Below are 20,858 nucleotides of genomic sequence, written 5' to 3'. Positions count from 1 at the left end.
CTCTGAGCAACTGATGTGTTGAAGAATAAGGAATTTGCTGGAGTGGGTTGCCGTTATCTTTCCTATTGTGTAAAATATAGATCATACCATGATATTATGGCTCACAATTCACAAATGTTTAAATGAATAACCCGTTAGAGTTAGGAAAGACAAAATTCACTGTGGCGTAACCGCTGTAACATGAACAATTAGCCAGCGTCCTTCAAACCGGCCTCAATTCAAGAAATATTGCTTCAAAGCTTAGCCTAACTTTCTTCAACTTTATCTGCAGCTGCCGAGCATTAGGGAGTTGTAATTGGTCTATGCATGCTGCCAGGCTTATAGTAAAGTATGTGCACAACGAGCGAGAGGTCTAGTTGCACGTAATCGGCGCATCATTGTTAAGCGCTAGAAATAGGCTCGCCATCGCACATCTTACTACCCTATGGAGTTCACAAGTTTGAATCCTGTGAAGAAATTTATATGCGAGGAAATCGCTAGATTATTGTGGTTCACGTATCCGCTGGTCAGTTACGGCTTCCTCCACCATCAAGTCCATGATTCTGAAAACTAATAACTGGCTAACCAATCCCACACCCGACATGGAATGGTAACCAAACAAGAGGTGGTTCGCTATATGATTGAGTCGTCTTATAAGCTTTCTTCTCTCTTGGGGATAAATATGTGAATTCTAAAAGTATGTCTTCTAAAAATTATTTTTTTACTTCAAGGTGCAAACTATCTTACATTATTCTATATTTCTTGCTAAACGGAAAGTCAAGATGTCTCAAGGAACAGTAAAATGGTTCAACGGAGATAAAGGGTACGGATTTATCACAGTGGATAGTAGTGGAGATGAAATTTTTGTCCACTATAAGGCGATAACAGGCTCAGGATACAAGAAATTAAATGACGGGGATAGAGTGACCTTCAGAATAGAAAAAGGATCAAAGGGACTACAAGCGGCGGATGTCGAAGTCATGCAATGCTAGCGAGCATAGGAAGTTCCCATAGCACCACGCTGCTCCCCCAACACCAGACATATTATAGTTATCAAAACAGAGCAAACGATTTCGCATTTTTTTGTCTTTTATCATGAACTAAATAGCTAATTGCACTTGATGCCAAGCTATACAATTTCTGTGGGATCTGATCTCACAAGCTCATTTAGAGAATATCACACAGCCATTATTACTTTTAAATCGCCTGTTCAAAACCTTGTGGTGTTGAAAATTATTATTTGATTTGCTAGTGTCGGGTTCAAGGTCTTAAATTCAAGTTGTAGGCCGGGTCTAAAATATAGGATTGGTATATTGAGTTCAAAATAATGTATTCAATATTTTCCGTTCTTGATTTTCGTAATAAATAGTTTCATTCTGAGAAGCTGATGTGTTGAAGAATATGGGATTTGCTGGAGTGGGTTGGCGTTATAGATCACACCATGATATTATGGCTCACAAATGTTTAAATTAGGGGTGGTCAACCAGTCAGGGACGAGAAGTCGCATTTCGTACTCTGATGCCACATTATAAACAAGAACATAAATGAACATCAATTATTTTTTTCTTGAAATAATCAGGGCAAAAAGAGTCGCATGCGCCTCACGAGCCACGGGTTGTCCACACCTGGTTTAAATGAATAACCTGTTGTACAGTTAGGAAGGACACAATTCACTGTGGCGTGACACGAACAATTAGCCAGCGTCCATGAAACTGGCCTCCATCCAAGAAATATTGCTTTCTTTCAACTTTATCTGCTGCCTCCCAACTTTTAGGGAGTTGAAATCAGTGTTCACTATTAGCGCACTTTTTTGCGAAAATTGCGAAGCACTTTCGCAACTTTTTTTAGGGACTGCGAAATAGCACTTTTTTCCGATTTTGAAGAGAAATAGCACTTTTTTTCGATTTTGAATGGAATAAAAATTCAAAGTTAACAAATGTTTTTGTGTACGTATTAAGTTGACAAATAAGTAACATACTAGTACTTTTGTAACTCAATTCTGCATATCATAACGATATTTACCGGAATTCTAACCTATGTGGTGAAGACATGGAAGATGAAGCTTTTGCATTGATGGCAAAATTCTTGTTTATAATATGATTATTATACAAGCACACCGATTCCGCTTCGACCGCGAAAACGCTCGGCGGCGTCTTTGAAACCAGACGTCCGAATGCAAGGCAGTGCGTTTCTCTAAACGAGAGTGGTCATGTGACTGTCAATGACATCGATGAATTGTGACCAAAGTACACGATTTTCTAGTACTGGTTTGACAGGTCTGTGTTCTCTTCTTAGTGAATTTACTGGAGCCATTCAGAAATTTCTGATACTCGACAAGACATTGTTTAGTAATGGAATGTAAACTTGGGCCATTGTTTATTAAATTAGAAGAAACTTTTAGCAGCATCTCACAGATTTGCAAAATCGCCAAATTGACAAAATACATATGTCGTATTAACATTTAACAGCCATTTTATTGTAACCACGAATGTTAAAAGCAAATGGCGTTTCGCGGAATTTTGCGATATTCAGTATTAGCTAGTCTAGTCATTCACGATAAATCAAACTCAGACCAGGGTCAAAAATCAATCTAAACTATTTCCTCATTAATATGCGAGTAGGGGTGGGCAAAATCGAATATTTTTTCGAATTGAAAATTTTTAACGAATAAGGAATATTTTTTATGCACAGCAGGAGTCTAGAACGTCGGTCGAAAAATTAGCAAGGAAGCCTTTTCTACTGGTTAATTTCGTTATAATAGCTAATTGTTTTTGTCACCGCAATCGTTTTGGCGACTATATCCTGGGTTTGGCAATCCAGGCTTACGCGTGCGTTCACATCGGCAACAGCTGTTAAGGGCATCAACGACAAATTTCAAAACCAAAATAAACATTTGCGTTGACTTGATATTACCTATCAACGTTTGTAAATTTACTGTCCCAATTTTAAGCGAATGGTAATATTATTATCGATGCCGGCATGCAAATATTTAATACGATAATTAACTTTTATAATTTTTTTATGGTGTCTGTATTAATTTACAGACAAATCTCGCAAATCTGAGATTGTGCCAATCCTGAATGTTGATTTAAAATTGTGATTAAATAATTCGGCAATAAAGGCATTTCTGCGTGGCCATAAGACGAGATGACTTTAATAAACAGCACTTCTTTAAGGATATTTTACATATGCGACTAATGCTAAAAACATTGGGCTCGAGTGCTCTGGTGTCTAATCAGGCGCTAATTGCAACTAATTCAACTCAAGTTTCAACGACTTTTTTCATCTTCACGATATGTTATCTTTTTTTATTCGTTACTGATAATGATAAATAAAAAATGTGTAATTGTTGATTGCAATTCCGGAAAACGAACGAATTTAACCGCGGTTAACCGCGCATTGGAATGCAAAACACAATTTATTAACATTACTTTACAATGAGTTACGGGTAAGAATTAACCAGACGGCTATCGCTAACATGTAGAAACAATAAATTTGAAACGATTTTGTATAAAGCGCGTCAACATCGTTTTTGTAAATTTAGAAACGTCGATAAGTAAGACAAATAAATAATGTATTTTATGGAACTTTTATGAGATATTGGTGAGAAATATTATTTTGACCATGTCGAAATGCCATTATTGCCGATTTATTCACGTGTTTAGTTACTATCAGTGTTTTAACCCAAAGCTGAGTTACGTAAATACTTAACACTGAGTACTCAAGAGATAATTTGCGGAGTTTTTCAATTATTATTTAATACGAAAGTAACACAGACACGATCTAAAATTAAAAGCATAGAAATGTCAACTATCTGCTTCACAAATATCGCATCCCGGGGTCAGTAATAATATTATTGTTCGCTTAAACTCGGGACGGTAATTTACGAACTGATACAAATCCTACACAGAAGATAAAAATCAGAACAAAATCAATTTTCGTTGTGAATGCGCTCATTAATAGTTGTCTTTAAAATCTTCGCCGATGTGAATTCACAATTCTATCCGAAACATAAAAACCAAACTACGATGTCCGCCGTTACGTGAGAATTAATATTTGCTAGTGAATAAAAACATGCTTTAATATAGTTTAACAACACGATCGCGGCGACAAAAAATTTACTGCAGCCTTCGATTATGACAAAATTATGAAATAATCATTGAATGGCAATAAAAATTTAACTTCATTAACAATAATTCTCAAGTAATAGTTTCACATTTTCATGATTTTGATCGTCGCTACATGCGAGCGTGTTTTTGTACATATAAACCATGATGACACTACTGACATCTGCGAGTTATAGATCTCTCCAAATTTAATTTTCGCGATTTTTAATGTTTCATTTCTAGATGCGGATGCCCGCTGACTACGGATAAATGGTCGATGTTTAAAAATAGGACTTCGGACCGTTGGGCAAAGAAAGGCGGGCTACACGTAACTGCGAAATTTCGCCGTGAACGACCTTACATTTTAGTTATAAACGCATTACGTCGTCGCAAATTGCAGTTTTGGTGTAATGTTTTAACTTCCCCCTAATCTCCCGTTGAAAAAATCCTGGCTGCGCCCCTGCCCGGTGATAATTCTAGCTAAAATGTTACAATTTTATTTACGGAATTTGCAAATTCACCATTTTGATAATCACGCCCTAATTATTGGTGCAAAAATACTCAAAATATCACGAATTTAATCATTTCCGATGTTACTAGGCGCAATTCATGACGGCGACAGTGTGCGTTGTTACATCGAAATTCACGATTGATTTTACGTTATACTCTTGTTCACGATTTCAACACTCCACCCGCCATGCATGGATGAGTGGGAGGTTCACATTTTCGAAACATTACTTGGCCAAGGATGGGAGGGATCACTAACGAGCTAATTGAAAGCACATTAAAAGGATTATGACCCTTAATTTTTTTATGGTTATAGCCTGTACATGTTATACCATGTGTGGGCTCTCGGAACGTCAATTTAACTTTTAATTTTCGACAATCAATTGTATGTGCGGCTCCTACATGAAACGGCTAATTCATGCTGCCAATATACGGAGTTTGAAATCTGGGATATTTATTTCGAATAGTCTATTTATTTTGACTCTTTATTTTGTCTGCAGCATTAGAGAGAGCGTTATTTATAAATGCTGGAAGTACATGGCATTTCTAAAAAAATTGCAAATATATGATGTTTTCTACCCGATTTGAACTAACTGGCACGCAAACCAATGCAAGTCGATATTTGAAAATTACACGTCTTAGCGTAATCCGTGAGACAGTATAATATAAATTAGGCCAAGCTAGCTCATGAAAGGGATTTCGAAGTGATCTTGCATAATATTTCGGAAAAATAATCTTCGATAGAAAGTTGGTCACTCTATCTATAAAAACAGCGGTACTTTCATGGTGATCTTGCGTTATTTCCCAAAGAAAAACTGGCCGGAGAAACATGACGTTAACCAATCTCTTAAAATGGAAGAGGGCGGACTACTTTCAAGCATATTCTTTCGGACGAGGAAGCGTGTTATACTAAAGCGATATTGGTGATGGGTCATGGGGATGTCATTTTGCCCGGGTTTTGTACAAATGATCTCCCTCCCTTGCTATGGCCGGTAGTAACTAATATCTGCATGTATCAATCGGTGTCTGTTAGATGGAAGAAACAAGTTTGCAAGGCTTGTCTGTTCAGGCGGGAGTGCGCTTCGTTACTGACACTGGTGGTTGATTGCACGAAACTTTTATTCCCGACAAGTGTGCTTATCAGGTGTCCCTTGATGAATTCGCTTGTTTTTAACAAGAGTTTAAACGAAACTTCGTTAACGGAAAGACTTCAATTCACGGAACGAGCGCTTTTTCGGGTATCTATGCTGTTTGAAATGAGTTTAAACGAAAGCTAGGGCACCTAACTAGTTAAAATCAGAAAAAGCACTTTCGCACTTTTTTTTTCGACTGCGAAGCACTTTCGCACTCATAATTTCCTTAGAGTTAACACTGGTTGAAATTGTAATTTTTGGATTTGTTTATGCAGATAATGCTGCTGGGCTTATAGTAAAGTATGTGCACAACTGGCAAGAGGTCTAGTTGTACGCAATTGGCTTGGTGATGTGGCGCATCGTGCTAAGCGCTAGAAATACTCGTCACCTCACCGCTGGTGGGTTACAGATCCCTCCACCACCAAGTCCATGTATCTGAAAATGAATAACTAATCCAATACCAGACTTGGACTAGTAACCGAACGAGAGACTGTGGTTTACCATATGATTAGGGTTATCTTATCATCTTTCCTTTTCGCCAGAATAAATATGTAAATCCTATCGCAATCATTGGCACGCCAAAACTATAAAGATTGGCTCGAAACATTGGCAGCAATCATATATTCAGCTTCCCACAAGCTGTGCTTTGACATACATTGCTCTAATTAAATGTGAGCCCCAGAAGCGTGTGTCCCAATATGGAGGTAACTAATTTTGTTCATCTACCGGTACTTTACATCAAGTTGTGTAACGGGACTGAAACCTATGGGCAGGGGGTATATTCACTCGGCTAACACAATCAGTCCCAGAACTCGTAATTGAACTGGATCGCTGTTGGGTCAAACCTCACTGGCAGTTTTGCTGATGACAGCTCAAGTCATATATTTATATGATCTGGTTTATAATGAATTGCCAGTTGTGCATTTACTAGCTATGATAGACAAATATATGGACTATATCTATGCATTACACGAATTCAGTGGTTCTCAACCTGTGGTTAAGTGGTGGGTGTATCAAAGCTTCTCAGTTGACGGTCTCTCGTGACTTCACACACAATTAATACATTGTTACTGCATATGATCAATATCTTTAAACTCTGCACGACAGCTCAAAAAATGGATATAGTGCCATATTATAAAATCTCCCATAACGCATTTCTTGTGACACTGTTTCCACCCCAAAAGTGGATTTTGTTGGTGGTACGTGGCCAGAGTAAAAACACAAAAGTGGCACGTAGTCAGTAAAAGGTTGAGAACCACTGCTTTAATAGAATGAGTCTGTAATGTGTAGAACAGGGGCGTAACTTGAGATTTTGAAAATGGGGGGGGGGTGATCAAATTTCCAGTTGCCAAGTTAGACTGAAACAGATAGCTCATCTGGCTGGGTTTTTATGAGCCTTGAAGATCTCACTACGAAAAATTGCTTTGTATGGTAGAGAAATTTTGGTGCTCCAGAAGTATGCGCACCAAAATGTCGCACAACCTGAATCCGAACCGGTACACACATACTATGTTTAGGTTGTACGCCATCTTGGTGCGCATACTTCAGGAGGTCCGAAATTTTTTATTTTTTTTTACATTTAAAAAAGGGGGGTTCCAACCAGTTGTGGGATTCAGCCAGTTCTATAGGACCGTCTTACGGAATTTTATGAGATCAGCTAACCAGTAGGACTGGGCATTTCGATTCGAATAGTAAATTATTCGAATCGGTTCAGAGCGAAATTTCGAAAGGCCGTTTTTTTTTCTTTCCGCCAATTATCGAGTTAAGTTTCTCAATTTTTTTTATTGAAGCCATACTTTTTCAACGCAATTCTGACATATGACTATTCTCTGTAGTGAGTTATTGATAAAATGTGTTTCTTGTTGTGCGTGAAAGCTCAGCAATCTGTCTGAGTGATGTATATTACGTTTCCAGTAATTTATGTGTCTGGAGGACCCAATAAAACAAGAAAGTTACATACAATTATATATCTCCCAAGTATTCGAGATTAGATTCGAAAAAAATATTCGATTCTGAAATCATCAGGTATTCGAAAACGCCCAGCCCTACTAAGCAGTTAGCATTACTAAAAAATCATGTAACAGAACCGACCAAAAAATATGACTTTTGTGATGAAACCGGCTGACAAAAAATTTATATCCCACCACTGGTTTCAACCAACCCTGGTGCAGAAGCCCCTAAACCCAAAGTAACGTGTCATCCAGGTCAAAAAGTCGAGCCAATCACTGAGTAGAGCTACACTAGTGGTTGATTTAGAGCAGGGGTGTGCAACAGGTGGTCCGGGCAAGTTATTTAGTGTGGCCTTTGTCAACACTCGGATTTCTCCCCATTAAGCATAAAATCTTAATTCGATAGTTTAAAAGGCACTCGGGTGAAAATGCATGTTTTTTGCGCTTGCCTTGATTGCTGTAAGGTTAGTGAACCCTTTCCTGAGACGCTCTGGTTGTCGCTGATGTATTTCGTTGATGCAGGTTTTCATAGCGCTTATCTACAAAATTATATAGTGACATAACAATCCCTCATATTAGTTGCTTTTGCCATACATTGTGTACATGTGAAATCTAATATTTTTGTGTCGCCCAACAAGATAGATGTCTGAAATTGATTATATGGCCCAGCGACAAAAAATGTTGCACCCCCCAATTTAAGAGGACTCAAAACTATGAATAAATTGTGACTCGAGTCCCAAACATTTACGAAACCATATCATATACTTGTGAACACCTGTGCATGGTTTTCTACTGAGAAAATCTTACATTATCATGCCACTGTTTGAATCATATCAACAAATAAACTTAAAATAAGTTTAACTTCAAATAAACTTCATTTTTAAATATAATTTGCAGAAATTTACACAAAAACCTAAAGGAAAACTGACTTATTTTGTGACACAAATTGATAACCTAAGCATGTTATACAAAGAAGGCAATTACATGGAGAGCTGTATGGTCATACATAATTTATTTGTATAGGTTGGAAATAGTTTAATCTTTAAAAGCAAATACCTGCCGCCTTTAAAATTTGTAACCCCCCCCCCCCCCACCCTTGAATTGAAAAGCTGGGGAGCATACCAGTGTCGCGGCTCTTTCTCTATCCAAGTCTAAGAACATGTTACAGTCGACTGGCCATTAATTCTCATACGAAACCTGGGCCAGAAGACATTGCATCGAACTTAGAGGCTGCGATTAAATTACCCATTATCGACTCCCTCCCCCAGAATGAGTATGAAAAAAGGGTTAGGCCATAATTTTATTCGGATTTTCCTTATTTTAGTTCTATTACGAGTTCGGGGACTGTCTGTGTTAGCCAAGTGAATATACCGCTACCCATAGGTTTCAGTCGCTTTACATATCTTGATGTGAAGTAGGCGAACAAAATTAGTTACCTCTATGTTAGTACACACACTTTTGGAGCGCCTTCTAATCACTGCATCAAACTGGGTGTTCACAGCTCATTCTAGTCCGTGCACATGGAACAGTCAACTGGCCAACATTCCCCACAAAAACCAAAAGACATTGGATCCAACTTAGAGGCTGTGATTAACATGAAAATCACCCATTATCAACCTCTCCTCCCCCCAGATAAATATGGAAAAAAAATTCACAACTGTGTCATGAGCACAGAGCAGGATCAAAGTCTGGGTCATCACTATCTTCAAAGTCCAAATCATCGAGATCCTCAAACAAGCTCTCGTCAATCGTTACTCCCTCAGTTTCCCCCTCAAGGAACTCATTTTCTAATAATTTAGCGTCTGAGAGGAACAGCTCCTTTCCAGTCATTTTCCTCTTTTCAGTCATTTTCATTTCAAGTTTCTGCAATTCTTTCATTTCTTCATCAAATTTTAATTTCCAGACGAGAAAAGTTTCGACAGTAACTGGTGTACCGTGAAATTTTTTATTTTCTTCTGCTTCTAATTCTCTCTCATGTCTCTCTTTTTCATCTTGTTCTCTCCTTTTTATGCCATCTTTGACGTCGTTTAAAAATTCTTGAATTGCAGTAACGACAGTAAAAATCATCACCATTCCTAAATTATCTTCAATTTCTTTTTCGATGATTGTTTTAATTTTTTCTTCATCTTCAGCTGATAAGTTTTCGCATTCTATCAGCTCGTAAATTGGGGCTTCGTCAGGATACGTCGGTGTGTATGTGAATTGGATTTTTGCGAAAATGTTCTCATCTGAGATAATTAATATAAAAACAAGGATGAAAAAATGAAGTCTCAAACATTAATACATTAATTGGCACAATGGGATAGGATATGATTTACATAATCATCTCGGGGGAAAGCCGATGGGACAGCTCTACCATATGCTGAACCACGGCCTCCCGTCCGGTTACCAGTCCAGGTCGGGTATGGGATTAGTTAGGTATTTGTTTTCGGGAGCACGGACTTGATGGTCGAGAAGGCCAGTTCGGCACACTATCCAAATTCCAAAAAATTTCCTTCCATTTGGTTCAATAAAACAAACACTCAAACGAGGGGCGTCTGGCACCACATCAGATGCGTTATACTGTATTTTTACCGATATTGAGGGACAACAATGTCCAGACGTCCCCCAAAGGAGGGCTGTCTGATCATTGGTAAAATGGGTTTCTTTGAAACGAGACAATGCCACCTGATCTGTATAGTGTGCCGTACTGAAGGCTGTAACCGACAAGCTGTTACGTGTACCACCCTATGGCGGCAAGGAGTCCAGCAATCCTCTCCCACATGACCTTCCCCGCATGGGATCCAAACCTGCGAACCCACACAGGGTAATCAGATATGCAGTGTCGAGTATATTGGCATGATGAGCCACACCGCCACAGCAGTGGTTGAAGATTGTATTCTTTTGGCTATTACTTTTATTTATTTCAAATAGCAATGTGATTTATCAGCCACCCGTTCGGTTTTTTAACTTTCTTGAAAAAATATATAAATTCCTATCCTTACTAATCAAACACACCCACCTTCCTCGGCGTCTTCAACAGTGACCGTTAGTTCAAAGCTGCGAGGCTTCTCCGATATTACTTGGAACGAATCGTAATAAATCGATTCTAAAGCTTCTATCTCAGTGTTCTGTTCTTCTTCGTGGTCAGTCATTTTGTCAGGATCACATTTCTGACTCGAAGAATATTTTCGCAATAGTTGAAGAGCAATACTCGATTGATGATTAATTGAACACTTGACTGCTTGATCGCAAAGGGCCACTGGACTAATTTAGCGATTACGAAGTCAGCAAAATTACAGACACATGTCAATTGAATTTTACCGAATGTCATGTAAATCGCGGCGCATCGTGCTAAGCTTCAGGAATGAACGTTTTTCCTACCCCAGGATATTCTTCAAAGTAATTTTTGATATCTATTTTAAAAGTGTTAGGAGGGAGCAGGCGCTTATCAACTAGTTTACGTGTTCAAAACACAATTCTTATATATAAAAATAATTACCCACGCCATGTGCCACTTGCAGGTACTCATAGCTAACTTTAGCCCAAAATCTCACAGCTTTTTCAGAACTCATTTTTTATTATTGCAACTAAATTAAAGCTCCTTGGAAAACATAATTAAATTTAAATTATTTGATTTACAACTAATTTTTTGAAACACAAATAAAACCTAACACGAAAAACTGCTAAAACAGGCCAATATTCACAATCCTGCTTAGCGAAAGAATTGTCTGACACACTGTACGGTTGCCATTGTTACATCATCACTGACTTATTGCTGATTAGCCATTGTTTTGGAAATAAACAAGGAAATCGAAACATCCATACGCTTGCCATTGCACCTCTGATTACCCTGCGCGGATTCGTAGGTTCGAATCCCGAGGGATAATAATTATATGCAAGAAGACTCCTCACCGCCGTAGAGTGACCGTTCACGTAGCCGTTGATCGGTTACAGCTTCCTCCTACATCAGGTCCAAGCGTCAGATTCATATATTTTATTTCGTCATTCATGAATCATTGTCGCATTCATGATGTCTGGTGGTCCATATCTAGGTTACGGCTGCCTCTACCATCATGTCCACGCTTCCGAAAACAAATAACTAACTTATCCCATACCCCCGACCTGGACTGGTAACCGGACGAGAGGCCGTGGTTCGCCATATGGATAAGACGACTTATCGGCTTTCCTCTCCCCTGGAATAAATATGTGAATCCTATCCTATATCTTAGCTTAACCACTGGACAAATTTGGTTACCGGTGTCGCAGTGTCACAAAAATTCCAGACACATGTCAATGGAATTTTACCGAATGTCATGTAAATCTGTTTCCATGAATTATATTTGCCAGCCGTAGGACGCGAAGAAAATTTGTGAAAATAAGTCAAAGTAAAAAATATTACTCTACTGGACTAATGTGAAAAGAAGTGATTCTCTCTAAACAACATTTTTGCAGTTCCCATGCCCTATAACTTCAACGCAAGCACGCAAATCTGTGGGTGGGGGCTGCAGACACATCTGTGGGCGGCATCGTGCAAGCAATAGTGCGTCACTGTGTAGTTTTTTTATGACGTCTTTTGCCCCGAACAAGGTCTTGTGCGAGCAAACATTGATATCTAACAATATGCAAGAGACTATTATTATTTGGAAAGACCGGCTTCTCTTTCTGCTCTGCATTGCTTACTCAATTCATCACACTCTGGGTGGCTGGGATATCACAAGACTGTGAAATACTACAGTCAAGCCTTGCACCAGTATGGGACGTGATATATTGATACTGAGCCACTGACATAGAGCTAATTAGTTTAGATTCGGATCGACGCTTTCATGTTTATAATAGCAAGACTGCGAATGGTCCTTTAGGTGTCGGTCAGCTTAGTTGGCCTTACAGTAGGCTAATAGACAATAGCATAAAAAATTGGTACTCTCGTAGTATGTGTACCAGGTTATTGTTAGGTCATAAGTTTATTTCGATTTTCCTTATTTTAGTTTCATTACGAGTTCGGGAAGTGTCTGTGTTAGCCAAGTGAATATACGCACTACCAATAGGCTACCTATTACACTACCCTTTACACAACTCGATGTAAAGTAGGCGAACAAAATTGGTACCTCCATACTGGTACACACACTTCTGGAGAGCCAAAAAGAAGTTTACGGGAAAGTAGTAGTACAGCGCGGTGACCCGGATTTCCAACGAAACGACTCCAAGCTATATAAGTAACCATGGAAACGACAGTGCAAAGCAGTACAGACGGATTATATGTATTGTAGAAATAGAAACGTAGTAAGTGCTTCAAGATTTATTGCCTACAGACTCACAGTCAAGACCTTACCTGTTGCGTCTTATAGTACGATGCGCTTTATGTATGAATCAAACACAATCTAAGCAACTTGTTGACACCGGTGTAACTCAGCCTTATGGTCCGTAAAATATGGTAATACTAAGTCGTTGTCGTAAGCTCCTCTAAAATACTCTGCCTTGTGTTTTGCAGGTTAATATACTTAACTATCAAGATGTCCGAAACTGGAACCGTCAAGTGGTTCAGCGATGAGAAAGGGTTCGGATTTATCAAACGAGAGAAAGGTTCTGATGTTTTTGTGCATTTCAGGGAAATAGCAAGGGAAGGATTCAAGACACTGGCTGAAGGCGAGAAAGTGAGCTTCAACGTAGAGCAAGGCCAGAAGGGATCACTGGCTTCAAATGTGAAACTTCTTTAAATGAAAACCAATGGATTGAAAGAACATTATAAACATTTTTTTTTTTTATAATATAATAAATTCATTTTAATTTCTCTAAATACTTACACAGCACAAATCATGAACATACAAAACATAAACACACAGAATAATGGAAAAATCGGGAAAACTGGCAAAACCTCTAGTAAGGTTTGAAACACGGAGAAATACATTGTGCCTGTTTACCCAATTTACACTCACAAACATATTATAAAAAAGATAAAAACACGAACGTGTTATCGTTCGGTCGTCCAACTTGTGTAGCAAACAAACTTTTTGATGTCTATGATACCTATGTTGATAGGTATTTGTCTGTCTGTCTGTCTGTTAGATGCTCGCGATATCTCACGAAAGCGAGATTGAATCTGCTCCAGATTTTGCATGTGCATTCATCATATGTCGGACCAGAAGCCTATTGATTTTGAATGAATTATGTCGTATAATTAGCGAGTTATTAATTAATTAGTGATGGATCACAAGGTGTCACAATGGAGTAAGAGCGCTGTTTTGGGGATCCCCCAACTTTCGATCGATAAGTCTTCGGTCTCTGACCGATATCCTCGTTTTACTTTTTGCCAATCGTATTTATCGTTACCAGGGTGGGGCCATACATACAATTTTCCGGGCTTCAAACACATTCAAGACTATTGGAAACCCGGACCCGCTAGCTGTTTCGGTTCAACTTGGCAATTAGAAATTTCAGAACCCCTTTTGAAAATGCCTGGCTATAACCCGGATCGCTATTGTGAAACCAAAGTAGTTTATGCCAAAGCGTATATATAATATAAGCGAGGCAACGCTCAGACAATGGACGCCATCTTGTGGCTATTGTTCTCGGCAGAGATGACGTCACAGATCAAAAGTTGTATTTATTCGTCGAAATTACCGGCCGACCCGACTTTGCTTCAATGGCCGTTTCTATTTTCTGGTTAACATTTTTCGTCTGTCAAGCTCCATAATGGCCTACTGCTGAGCTCCAAGCTGCGCTAGAAGAATAAATAACATTGTAGGATTGTTGCGGAGACATTTTACAGCCTCAAATTGGCGTATCACTATAAAATCTTTGAAAAAATGACCAAAAATGGTTCTACGCTGTGTTTGTAGTCAAATTTAACGCATTAGATAGTTTTTCATTCCTAATTGCGTTATATATTTGGATAGCATATATCTTAAAGTTCAAAATCCACCTTTCGGTTTCATTCTAGCCCTTATAAAAGCGGACTTATTCGATTCGGTACAACAACACGACGAAAATTTCCCATAAGACTCCATTGTTTCGTGTTTCCCAAATATGGCACAAGATGGTGTTCATGAACTTGTTCAACATTAGGCAAGTTGGTTGCCGGCCGTTGGTTTATGCCACATATTTCAGGAATTGCATTTTCCTGATCTTTTGTCTTCGCTCATTGCATGCTTTAGTTCAGTAATTGCCTTATGTCCATTTTAGGTCTTGCTCTGCAGATCTGGAAATTACAAAAATGCAATACTCTGAAATTCTTGAAATGTGACGCAAATTGATTTGGGTTTCCTGCAGTGATTGAGGATTTACTTATCTTTTTTGGTATTTCCGTAGTATGTTCACCAAGATGGCGCACAACCTGAACATAGTATGTGTAACAGGTTAAGGTTCAGGTTGTGCGCCATCTTGGCGCACATACTTCGGAAGACCGATTTTTCAACAGCCATAGTTTCGAAATTCCAATGTGTTGTCTTGTAATGGGAGATTTTTACAATCTCTTCGCGATCGTGTCTTAAAATAAACTAATTTAGTTTTTCTCACTTTTACGGTGATGTACAGCATAGTGACATCACATTCAAAATTATTGCATTCTAACTATTGCTGAATGCAGAATTAAAACATCGTGGTTTAGGTAGAAATATTCTGTCATTTTACGCATGAATTTTGATTTTTTTTCTTACGGAAATTGACTTGCGACTTTGCCACTTTTGACATGTATGTTGGACATAGATGTTTTATGTCTAACCTCAAATATTTTCGATTTTCTTTTATGAAAATTGACTTGCCAGATTGCCTTTCTCGCCATGTATGTTGCACACAGATGTTTTATGGTATAACGTCAAATATTTTCGATTTTCTTTTATGAAAATTGACTTGCCAGATTGCCTTTCTCGACATTTATGTTGGACATGGATGTTTTATGTTATACCCTCAAATATTTTCGATTTTCTTTTATGAAAATTGACTTGCCAGATTGCCTTTCTCGCCATGTATGTTGCACACAAATGTTTTATGGAATAACGTCAAATATTTTCGATTTTCTTTTATGAAAATTGACTTGCCAGATTGCCTTTCTCGACATTTATGTTGGACATAGATGTTTTATGTTATAACCTCAAATATTTTCGATTTTCTTTTATGAAAATTGACTTGCCAGATTGCCTTTCTCGCCATGTATGTTGCACATAGATGTTTTATGGTATAACGTCAAATATTTTTAATTTTTTCATGGAAATTGACTTGCCAGGTTGCCTTTCTCGACATGTATGTTTGACATAGACATTTATCTGTCTCAGAATGCTTCAGTTGTTTACTTTTCTATACAGTTCAAAACTATACTCGCGACAAAAAACAGTAGTTACTATACTAAATTTCACAATCTTGTAATTAGATATTTGGAACCTTGGGTGTCGCTGCTCGATAACCATCTTTGATTCTTTGCGGCTTCCATCCCAGTAAGATCCTGTGATTGAATTTTATTTTTGTATTTTGCATGAAAGTATTTTTTACTGATTGAAAAAAATATACTTGATTTTGTCTCTTAAAAATTCTTCCCAATCCTGGGTTTTAAAGCTGAGGAAAGCTGATAAGGCGGATCAATTACATGGCGAACCACGGCCTCTCGTCCAATTATTTTTCATTTGTTTTAGATGTATGGACGTCATGGTCGGGGACCAGTGGCCATCTAATAATTTATACAAGTTCATGTCATATATGGAACAATAATTGTATATACAGTCTACAATATGTTTTCGCAATTTATTCCTGCCCACTTCCCCCTCATTTATATAAGCTGATATACATACAAACACATCCACCGATTATCGTAAAGTACTTTTGCCGTATCCGATTGCCCTACTCCGTCTCTCCCGTCATCCTCTTGTTCCATTTTACTATTTGGGATAAACAAACGAATAAATTACGGCGCCGCGAATGTCTGACCTAGTTTAGAATTACAAACAACTCATCGTTATCGGGCGTCGATGCTTCATAGCCTACTTCACGAATTTGATTCGTTTTATTGAATAGAGAAAAACAATTTAATCCGCAGTGAAGGAATCTTAACCCTGGACATGTTTGTTTGTTTATTTAAAATGTAACAGAATTTGAGCGCGGTGGTTGAGGCCTCAGGCTTATGATGGCATCTCTCATAGAATCACTGCCCTGTGAAAACAGAATAAAAACGTCAAAAATCTTGCAAAAAGAGTAAAAAAATCTTGCCAAAACAGTGAAAACTACCAAAAACCAAACGCAAACGCGCAAAAACAGTGAAAAATCACGCCACCATCTCATCCACGCTGTAATAAATTGTGCGGCAATGCCGAACGAGACCAACTATTGTGGACATCGACTGACTATTGTACATATCGATGATGAATAAAGCACAATCGGTGTTGACAAAACGATTTAGGTTGCAAATTAAATCGTTTTGCTAACGCCGGTTGTGCTTTATTTATCATCGATATGAATATACATGGTGACCATCATGCGGCATTGTACATATTGTTGTTGTGTATTAGGCCTAAGTTTATACTTACAAATTCATTCATGTAGGTTCTTGCATCATTACGCATCAGCCATGAACTGCTATTACACTCGGGCACACGTGTTTCGGGCCTTGTTTTCTTTTTGTCATCTTTACATTCATAATACAGATATTGTTTCATTTATTACTGTATTGCTGGGTCATCTAAGTGCAATGACTCTTCCATCAACTAAGATTAATGGGACATGATTCAATTAAAACTAATATTGCCTGAGGGGAAGTTAGGTTATTTTGACAGGTGCGATTGTTACGACCGGGATAATTAAATATTTTCATCGGAAAAATCCATAATTGCCTTTTTCAATTTAGACGAATTTTAACGGGTTTTTAAGCCTTTTTACTCATACTAATAATAGGGCTGGGCATTTTCAAATTGAATGATTTCAGAATCAAATCGGATATTTTTTTCGAATCGAATCTCGAATACTTGGGAGATATAAAACTTTCTTCTTGTATTTGGTCCTCCAGACACATAAATTACTAGAAACGTACAATACATCACCCAGACAGATTGCTGAGTGTTCACGCGCAATAAAAAACACTTTTTCATCAATAACTCATCACAGAAAAGAGTCCTATGTCAGAATTGCGTTGAAAAAATATGGCTTCAATAAAAAAAAACGAGAAATTTACCTCGACCATTGGCGGAAAGAAAAAAAAAACAAGGAGGCGGCGTTTCGAAATTTTGCTCTGAACAGATTCAAATAATTTACTTTTCGATTCGAAATGCCCAGCACTACTTATTACTAAATTTGGTAAAATCATAAAGCATTCTTAAACCGCTATCAGAAGTGAAACTTCTTCGAAATTTCTACTTCACCGAATTTTAATATTCTACTCCCGCATGATTGAAAATAATAATCTGACTACAATCTATATTCTATAGCTATCCTAACGCTGACGACTAGGGATGCCAATTCGAATCGAACAATTAATTATTCGAATCGTCGCCATCTTGTTTTCTGTCCACCAAAGGTCGAGGTGAATTCGTGGATTTATTTTCATTGAAGCTATATTTCTTAATGCAATTCTGACAGACTCTGTTCTTCCTAATGAGTGTCCAGCACTAATCTCTACGCGCAACCGGCATGGGTGCCAAAGGTGGCATCAACAGGATTTGAGCCCACTCCCAGTCTAATGAATGATCGTTGGCATCAAAATGTAATCTGCATAATAATATACAGTTATTTTAAATAAAAAAGTGTGATTTATAAGTAAATGGATATCGGTTTTCATATTTTGTATATTTGAAAATTCTCGTAATTCTCTACTTTGTAATTTTGTTTTTGATAAATAAAAATATAAGACATACCCCGAAAATAAGCTCTAGTGTTATTTTTCGAAAGAAAATTGAAATAACACCCTTTCTTATTATCGGGGGAATACGGTAGTTCTGGTGCGTTTCGTCGTTTCCCGATATTTGAACTCGTTTGACTTCTCAAGATATTTGATTGTTATTAGTGAAATGAAATTCACCACTCTCGTTACCGGGACCAATTAACAATCCCTCGTTACCAGGACAAATTAGCTTCCAAGTGCGAATATCACAAGAATGTGAATTACAGCAGTCAAGCTTTACACCAGTATGAGACATGATATATCGATACTGAGCCACTAATAAGCTATTTACTTCAGATTTGGATCAACGCTTTCATGTTTATAATAGGGGAAGGGACAGCAAGGCTCATATTATTTGAATTTACTAGTTTTAGTAAACATTTTTCATCTGTTTTAGTTTCCACGTTGTTTTTCCGTGTTATTATATATATAGGCCAGGGGTCATCTGTGTACATTATGACGCCACAGAACAGATCTTCAATTTTACGACGTCGCTGTTAAAATGCTTCGTTTACAGATTGACCAATGGTTTGTAAAGTAAACAGAAGGTCAAATGAACTCGTCGCTTGCTTTGGCAATTTGAGAGAATAAAGAAAAAGGTTGTGGTCTACATCCGGGTCAGCATTTACGAGAACGTATTAATGAACTCGCCGTCTTGCCTCGAGGTTATTCGCTGGGAATTCTTTTCTCGGGTGCAAAACAGTTTTGCGCATTTTGCAGTGATTTAATCCAGTAGTAACAGCTCTTTTCATTTTTTTAGTGTTTCTAAATTTGGGAGGTGGTATATATTTTGCTATTAGTGATAAAACTTATTGGAGATTACAGAAATGTGTTATATATTGCTATCTGTACTGCTATACTATGCAATTCAAGAAACCGCATTATTGTTCTTTTCTTGTCATTGTTGTAAACTGCTTGTCTGAGGAAGTTTGATTTTGGTCAGAGAAACGCTACAGACATACTTTTTTGTTGGTGTGCCGCAAGACTCTTGGATTAAATAAATAGTCATTTTCACTCTTGTATTATATCCAGTAGCAACAGTGTTTTTCATTTTTTTGGTGTTTCTAAATTCAGGAGGTGGTATATATTTTGTTATTAGCGATAAAACTAATTGAAGCTTACAGAAATGTGTTACATATGTGACTTGCTATCTGTACTGCTATATACGCCTTTTTTGGATATTTAAATACAATTTTTTTTAAGTTGGAATTAGAAATGTGGTTTCAAACCTCAAAATTAGTTAGGGTATTCCAAATTTTAGAAAAGGGTCTGAATCGTCTGAAATACTCCATGTTACGTTTTCCAGGTCTGCTCTCTGCCTGTATATTTATACTTAGCCATCAAGATGCCCCAATCTGGAACAGTGAAGTTTTTCAGTGATGATAAGGGGTACGGCTTTATCACACCTGACGATGGAAGTGATGATATTTTTGTGCATCACTCGGATATAATAGGTGAAGGATTCAAGTCACTCCGTGAAGGCGATAGTGTGAGCTTCGATTTAAAACAAGGCCAAAAGGGACGGGAAGCTTCAAATGTGAAAATTTCTTGAATGGAATACCAGTGGATTGGAAAAAACATTGGCGGAAAATTGTTGTTTTTTCATACCCTTTCTCGATCATATATCGTAGAGATTGGAGATTTAATTTTTTCCAACTGCATTTAAGTCTGGTTAACATTTTCGCTGTTTCTAGAATACTGAGTGGCCACTGTTACGGAAATAAACAAGGAAGTTGATGCTTAGGGAAACATTCATTATCAATGTATATATACAACTGTCTCGTGTGCTTCATTATTACCTCATATTCACATTTAATCCATCACATAATAAACATAGGCACGTCATATTAATTCGTTTTTTTTTTCGCGAATTCGAGGCAGGGATTTTGATGCGGTGTCTGAATTCTTTGTTTCACGAATAAGTATTCTCGCCAAGTTATCAGAACCCTCCGAAGATTCTGTGGCTGCAAATCCACACAATAGGTTAGGACTTCTATATTTATCCCGAAACTCATTAATCATTTGGCGAACCATGGTCCTCGTCCGCTTGCCAGTTCATATCGGGTAAGAAATTACGGTAAGCCAGTTAGTTATTCGTTTCCAGACGCTCGGTCTTGATGGTGTAGGAAGCCGTAACGGACCAGGGGTTACGTGAACCAAACTACAGTGGTGAGAAAGCCGCCAATCCTTTGCCACATAATTATCCCCCATGGGATTCGAACCAAGTAACCCACGTAGGATAATCGGAGGTACAAGGGTATATTAGTTATTTGGACAACATTTTTAACAGTATCCTATAGAAAAATGGGTACTTCCGTAGTGTGTGTACCAGGTTAGGGTAAGGGCA

General features: G+C 37.9%; 1 protein-coding gene across 1 annotated transcript; it reads right to left on the bottom strand.

The window, feature by feature from the left end:
• Positions 1–7,351: 7,351 nt before the first annotated feature.
• LOC120332805 (RWD domain-containing protein 1-like) lies at positions 7,352–11,119 on the bottom strand. Its single transcript, XM_039400122.2, has 2 exons — positions 10,676–11,119; positions 7,352–9,902 (listed from the first exon to the last, which is right to left on the bottom strand). Exons 1-2 carry the CDS (start codon positions 10,806–10,808, stop codon positions 9,337–9,339), a joined length of 699 nt encoding a protein of 232 aa, XP_039256056.2. The 5' UTR covers positions 10,809–11,119; the 3' UTR covers positions 7,352–9,336.
• Positions 11,120–20,858: the final 9,739 nt, after the last annotated feature.

Source organism: Styela clava, chromosome 13, assembly GCF_964204865.1.
Source record: "Styela clava chromosome 13, kaStyClav1.hap1.2, whole genome shotgun sequence".
NCBI lineage: Eukaryota > Metazoa > Chordata > Ascidiacea > Stolidobranchia > Styelidae > Styela > Styela clava.
This window is presented reverse-complemented; position numbering and strand designations above follow the sequence as displayed.

What these genes read in the sequence shown, in the direction of transcription:
- LOC120332805 (XM_039400122.2), bottom strand. Translation starts at nt 10,808, where the DNA reads ATGACTGACCACGAAGAAGAACAGAACACTGAGATAGAAGCTTTAGAA. An exon ending in TGTTGAAGACGCCGAGGAAG is followed by an intron (nt 9,903 to 10,675) that starts GTGGGTGTGTTT and finishes TAATTATCTCAG; the next exon opens with ATGAGAACATTTTCGCAAAA.